Source organism: Sebastes umbrosus, chromosome 1 (assembly GCF_015220745.1).
Source record: "Sebastes umbrosus isolate fSebUmb1 chromosome 1, fSebUmb1.pri, whole genome shotgun sequence".
NCBI lineage: Eukaryota > Metazoa > Chordata > Actinopteri > Perciformes > Sebastidae > Sebastes > Sebastes umbrosus.
In genome coordinates this window covers 43,127,944-43,134,989 of record NC_051269.1, presented here as the reverse complement: position 1 = coordinate 43,134,989, position 7,046 = coordinate 43,127,944, and the positions used below count along the sequence as shown (strand labels likewise).

Here is a 7,046-nt window from a genome sequence, read left to right as displayed (position 1 = left end):
TGCATGCAGCTGTGTGTTGTGGACATTAAGGATAGGAATAAGTCCTCTGGAAACGGTCCACCTGATGGCGTTCACCATGCTGAGGCCGGTGGCCACGCATCCCTTCTGCTACCCGGCTGACCTCACCTTGATGTCGGAGGACGAGGAGAGCGACGGCAGCACCGACCAGAGCACCGACCAGAGCACCGAGCAGAGCTACGGCTGCTGCGGGATCCCGGCGGAGAGGGAGAGCTACCGGGACTCCGGTTCCGGTGAGCTGCTGGGGCCGCACCGGAACGCCGCTAACGCCCGGGAGAGACACCGGACCCAGAACGTGAACACCGCCTTCACCGCGCTGCGGACTCTCATCCCCACCGAGCCGCTGGACAGGAAGCTCTCCAAGATAGAGACGCTGCGGCTCGCCTCCAGCTACATCTCTCACCTGCACAACGTGCTGCTGCTCGGGGACGGGGACGGGGACGGGAGGGAGGACACACAGCAGCCCTGTCTCCTCAGACCTGTCCACCAGGACAGGGAGGACAAGAGAGGAGGAGGAAGAGGAGGAAGAGGAGGCAAACAGCCCCGGAACATCTGCACATTCTGCCTCAGCAACCAACGGAGAGGGGTAAAAGATTACTTTAATACACACACACACACATAAACACTAGTTTAACATGACCTTCTCATGGTGCACACACACACACACACACACACACACACACACGCACACACAGAAACACACACACGCATACACACACACAATGCATATTAGATCTTCTGTTCCTCAAAGTCTAAAAAACTACTGTTTAATACGGTTTATATTAAATATAATATATCATGCAAAGCTGTTCACAACTTTTATTAAACATCTGCCTGTTAGTTCTGTTATTCCAGTTATTATATTAGATATTACACTGGCCTATAATCCGACGCGTTCACTGGTCTTTAATCCGACGCGTTTATTTTCGTAATATTCTGCTTCTTCCGCCCAAAAACTTTGGCGCGCTACTCGTCCCGCAGCGTTGCCAGCACCTGTACAAAACATACATCAAAACGTGCGGAATGATCGGGAATCGTGTGCTATGACTTGTCTAAGAGATTTGCGCAGCGGTTTCTGAAAAAAAATGCTTTTTCTCCATAGGAATGAATGGGAAAATCGACGTGAAGCGTGCTCAAAAACACTCCTCTTTGGGGCCATACAGAGTCGCCATACTTTAACAAAGAAACATGATTCAAAGTTTAAACAGGTCACGAGTCATGGGACTTTGTTTTGGTCAAATGGCCATTTTCATAGCTGAAACGGTTTTCACGAAATTGCAGTTTATGTTTTGTGAAATTTTCAGCCCGTTTCAGATTTTATAATGGGTGTGTATTGCGTGGGTCGTTAAAGGCTAGAGCGCGTGATGTCATCACTAGAGTGCGGGAAAGCGTTAAAATCTTTTGAAAATTTTCCGAACAAATTGCTCCGTAGCCCACAACTTCCACTTCTCATAGAAGTAAATGTTGTGCCGGTCGCAGTCATGTAGCTATGGAAACAGTCGGACTTGCATATATGGCGATAAATCCCTGGAAGTGACAGCAACTCCAGGCCACGCTCCCATAGGGGCCCATATTCAATTTGGAAGATTTTTTTGGATCAGAGCAAAAGTTTCTAGATTTAGAAACTGCTGCTGAGGTCACTTTTTTAACACTACACACACAATTCTCACACCATATCTTCATCTGTGAGTCCTTAATCGTCTCCTAAACGATCGTAGTGATAGGAGTCACGTTTTTTGTCGGAGAGGCGGTTGTTCGATAGCTATTTTTCTCTTTGAGTCCATGTAAAACTGTCTAACTGGAGATTAGCAGTAACATCAAAGCAGTGAAGATCAAAGGTTTCCTTGGTAGCCGTTGATTGCTGGTACTCAGGTGATATAGATGAAGTAATCAGAGCAGGTTGACACACACACGCACGCACACACACACACACACACACTCTATTTACTGTATCACGCCATTTCAGTGAGCCAGCATGCTCTAAACCAGGGATTCAATGGATCAGGGCCATAATTAATGTCATTAATTACAGCTGTGATTAAAAGTCCTCAACTCTCACTCTTGTTGGTGTAGAGTTGCAGCTAACGATTATTTTCATTGTCGATTAATCTGTTGATTACTCTCTCGGTTAATCGATTAGTTGTTTGGTCTATAAAATTGTGAAAAATGTCTCAGATGTCTCGTTTTGTCCACAACTCAAAGATCTTCAGTTTACTGTCACAGAGGAAAGAAACCAGGGAATATTCACAGTTAAGAAGCTGCATCAGAGAATTTAGACTTTATTTTCTTTAAAAAAGATTCAACCAAAAATAGTTGGCAATTGATTTAATAGTTGACAACTAATCGATTAATCGTTGCAGCTCTACTTGATGGATCATTTGAGTGCCGAATGTCCAATAGAACCATGATATACCTGATAAGGTTATTAATTGATGGATTTCAGTGTGTTTAAAGAGGGAACACATTTATAAATGAGGTCTGGTCAGCAGGAAGCAGGAAGGGCAGGTCGATGCGTTCAGAACACCAGTTAAATAAAAATAAATGTTATTTAATATTGTTTTTAAGACAGTTAGTGCTGTCATATATTTTTATTGACATTTTTGTGTGACACTTGATGTGTACGCTGTTTTATTTCAGAGATGAGAGCTGTGAACTTCACTGGATAAATACTTGAAGTCTTTTTCTGTTCAGTTACTGAGTTTGAGTAAATGTACGTCTCTGCTGGACTTGTTCATCATCAGATAGTTTGACTGAGTGAGTCTGTTCCACTTTAGAGGGACAGATGAGCTGCGTTCCATCCATCTGTGTGGGGATTCAGTTTATTCACTGCATGGAGATCATATCACTTCTCTTTATACATTCTAGAGACATAATTACTATGAAGCTATTTAATAAGCTTTAGGAAAGATTCACCGATACCGGTACTGGATATCGGGCCGAAACGACTCATATAGCTGGATCAGATATTGGTGACAATGGGGCTGATCTATTAAATTCAGTTCTATGTTTTTATACTTTATACATTATATATTGAAATTATAATTCCTGTTAAAGTTTTGACCAATTTGTTGCTGCGTTGAAAAGGTTTACACTTCAATTAAAATTCCTGTTAATTTAGATGATTTTTTACCAAGTTGTTGGTGTATGATTTATTATTTTAATGATAAATAACAATTAAATACATTTAAATCTGCGTATTTATTCGTCACATTTTGTTTTGCAAAGTTAGGAAAGCGATGATTAAATCCAGCCTGATGTTGTCTTACACATAACAGAATGATCCGGTCACTTCCACACAGTGAGACACACAGCTGATTAATTAAACATGAATTAAACACTGCTATCGGATCGGTGCATCCCTGTAGGAGAGTCCATCATCATGTTCAGGTGAAATCTATATCTCCTATAGCTACACAGTGACAGTATTTGTCCCTCTTTGTTCTCAGGTGAAAGACAGACGAGACTGTGTGAAGATGCACGGCGGCAGCGGGAGACAGATCAGTCGGCGGTGAGACTGTCTCAGTTGGACTAGATCGACTCTTCAGAAGGACACTTCAGGGAAACGTCCACCGACCGTCCGCAGAGTCTGGAAGCATCTCCGTCTCCGTGTCTGAGGACGAGTCTGACTTCTGGCTTCGGCTCATTGGTCTCTTTACCCTGTACTGTGTGAGATAAGAGGACCGGCACCAGAACCATCAGCAGATACAGACACTCTCTCTCCAGAACAACTAAAGGCGGAGGGGAATATTGTACCAGTGAGTGAATTAGAGCTGCTGTAGGTCGATATGTTCAGGGGATCGGTGACTTCTACACAATGAACGATCCCTCAGGAGCAGAATCTCTACTGAGTCTCTGAACATGAGGTTCTTATTCAAACAGGAAGTGAGTAACCTCACGCAGGTTTTCTGCTGAATATACAACATGACCCGCTCTGGATGACTAAAAGGTTTATTATCACGGAGCAGCATGGGTAATGCTAATTATGACTTAAAGGGGACATATCATGAAAAACTCACTCTTTCAGTGCTTGTGTTCATCCAGCAGGGTATATATCCCACAAACTGTGCAATCAGACGACCAGACAGTGTTCTGTGTGATTCAACCAGCCAATCAGATGTAACTCCCCTTCCTGTGTCACCTGCAGGCTCATTAGAAGATACCGTCCACAGCTGGAGAACTACCTTTGTAAAGGTGCACCGTGTTTTTCTTGCTAGCCAATCAGAGCAGACTGGGCTTCTCTTAAAGAGACAGACGGAGCGTTTCAGACAGAGAGTGAATACAGGAATATAATAATAATAAAATGTACTGTCGCCCCGGCTCGGTTTACATTGTAGGTGATTGAACGTCAGGTGTGTTTCATACAGGCGCTAAAGGGTGTGTTGGTATCACACGCCAAGGGGCGCGGCAAAGCATTAAAGCATGTAAACATGTTCTTGTAGAAACCTGAAATACGAGTATGAACCTGGAGATGAGCTGATATGTCCCCTTTAAAGACACAGTCCATCATACAACATGTAGATAAAACCATATCTGCTCCAGAACCGGCGAGATGAACTTAAAGTTCTTCAGTATGTGAACTGACAACAGATGAGAACTCTATCAAATCATGCTGGCTGAGGTTCAATTACATAAATAATGTCTTTTATCTGTAGGTCAAACTCTTTATAGTCACATGTGTGAAATGACCAGAGCGTTAGCATGACTGCTGGACAGACGGATCTATCAGAGACACCAGATGGTTCTTGGTGTCCCTCATATACTCTGCTGGGTCAGATACCGATGAGACAAACATGGTGAGACCAGGAGGACTTTGTGAAGCTGGTAGCCGACAGCGGAGCAGCTCCAGGAGCTATACGAGAGAGGACAGACCACTCCGTCCACTCCGCTGGGGTTGTGAGGCTGCGTGCAACAGGACAGAATATTCGTGGGACTTTGTTTGCTCTTTCATTACATGTTGTAATCTACTTTGAAATTAAATTTATTTTTACATAAAGGTGGCTCTCTTGTTTGCCTTCACGATGGTTTCACAACCTCATAGATGGTTTTAACTGAATTGACATTAGAACATATTCTGGTTGAGTTGCAGAGTTTGAAATATTTTTAATTATTTTCCCGTAAAAAAGCTGTTCAAAAAAATCATACGTGACACTTTCTTTTTCTTTTTTTATTACCGTCACCGTGTCGTAAAGATAAAGCTGGAGTCGGTGACGTTCTTCAGAAACAGTTTTTGTTATGTGTGTTGAGATTCTCACGACGTCCCGACAACAATCAATAATATATTATTAGTATATTCCGTTTTTATATTCTGAATCAGGTCTCATTCTGAACAGAGCATTTTCAGATGAAGACGTGATCTGCTGATATTCTTCAGGTTATAGGAGCATTCTTTGGACATTTATATACAGCACATTCAGATTTCAGGTTTGTACTGCAGTTTGCGACACACGGCCTCTCGTCTGGTCAGACGGAGAAACTCAGGAGGTTGACTACTGGTGGAAGCAGAAATCTCATAACCAGATATATGAAAACCTGGAGGAATAAAAGCCAAATTGCAGCGGGTGAGTGTTTATGTCATGTAATAATATCATCTGTGTGAATCATGTAATAATATCATTTGTGTGAACAGACCCTTTAACACTGCCAGCTTAGTTTGTAGACGTTGCAAAGAGTCGTCTCTACAACATGAACCCCCTTCAAATGTTCCTGATGTTTCAAAGGTTATAAACCACGTGTAGAGTTCATGTAAATTTAGGACAGCAGGAACCTAAAGAACAAACCACTTCACCATCCCAACCGCTCAGAGGAGGAAACCTATACGGGGAATTCCAGAGCAGGTTTACCCTCTCCGTCTGAGTAACGCCACGGACTCTGAAGAGAGGAAGTAATCAATCTCTTCCTCTCTGAGACGCTGGTGTCGGTACGGCAGCGGTATCTGACCACAGAGAGCCCGTCAGGGTGCCAGTTAGGAAGGCATGAATCACAGTCAGCTCTGGGAAAAAGGTAACGGCAAAACAGGAAAGACACAAATGAGCGTTGTTGGATGTATTGTGGTGACTGATGATTACTCATGGGGACCATCAGGGGGGGGTGGAGCACATTACTGGAGCCACGCCAACAAGATCAACCAGGGAGAGAGAGAGAGGGGAGGAAGCACACGTTAAACGATGGTGGTAGAGCTGAAAATAAATAATAAAAACACAGAATCTCCTGAATGCAGCTCAAACTGGAGGAGCTCATCGTCTCTATTCAGAGTTGTGGAAATTTAGAAACGGTATCCAGGAAAATATGTGAGGGCTGATCTTTGGCATGACTCTGCTCTGGTAGTAAATCTCTCGGGTTTGGATCCACATGTGGTGTTGATCAGTCACAGCTAATATCACCTAGCACCCTGCGTCCAGACAAACACAGCTGCTGATGAGTTAATGTTAGAGAACCAGAGTGAACACGCAGAGATGGACAGAAACACAGCTCTTTAATCGGATGTAAAGAGGACGTAAAGAAGTTCTTAAAGGATGAACGGCAGCAGACCGATCTGAAAAATCTGCACCGCATTTTAAAAATCAATAAAAGTGGACGAGATGTTCACTGTGATGAGTTACCTCATTCAAGCCAGTCTCTACAAGCTGATGGTGAAATGAACTGGAAAAAAATGTAAAACACTAGGCGACAGTGTCTCTTAAAATAATAAAACAATGTTAAAGGAATAGTCTGATATTTTGGGAAATACACTTATTGGCTTTGTTGCAGAGAGTTTGGTGAGAAGATTGACACTCTGTCGGTACGTATGTTAACGTATCTTCATACAACGGTTCAGATCAGATCTTGCAAAATGTTATTCCTCATTTTTCGTGCGTTCTCCTTTAGGGCCGTCAATCGGTTAGAATATTTAATCACGAACAATCCCAAATGAATTGCTGAGTTTTTATCTGTTCTAAATGAACCTTAAAGGGAGATTAGTCCAGTATTTAATCCTCTTATCAACATGGGAGTGGACAAATATGCTGCTTTATGTAAATATATGTATATAT

The 7,046-nt window shown here is 42.8% G+C and overlaps 1 protein-coding gene across 1 annotated transcript in view; it reads left to right on the top strand.

Annotated features, from left to right (window-relative positions):
- Window positions 1-4,984, top strand: part of LOC119498790 (transcription factor 15-like) — a 5,210-nt gene extending 226 nt beyond the window's left edge. Inside the window, exons 1-2 of the mRNA XM_037787886.1 lie at window positions 1-604; window positions 3,465-4,984. The exon at window positions 1-604 is cut by the window's left edge and continues 226 nt beyond it. Coding sequence (XP_037643814.1) covers window positions 65-604; window positions 3,465-3,530 — 606 coding nt within the window. The 5' untranslated portion in view covers window positions 1-64 and the 3' untranslated portion in view covers window positions 3,531-4,984. The remainder of the gene's footprint in view (window positions 605-3,464) is intronic.
- The last annotated feature ends 2,062 nt before the right edge of the window (window positions 4,985-7,046 follow it).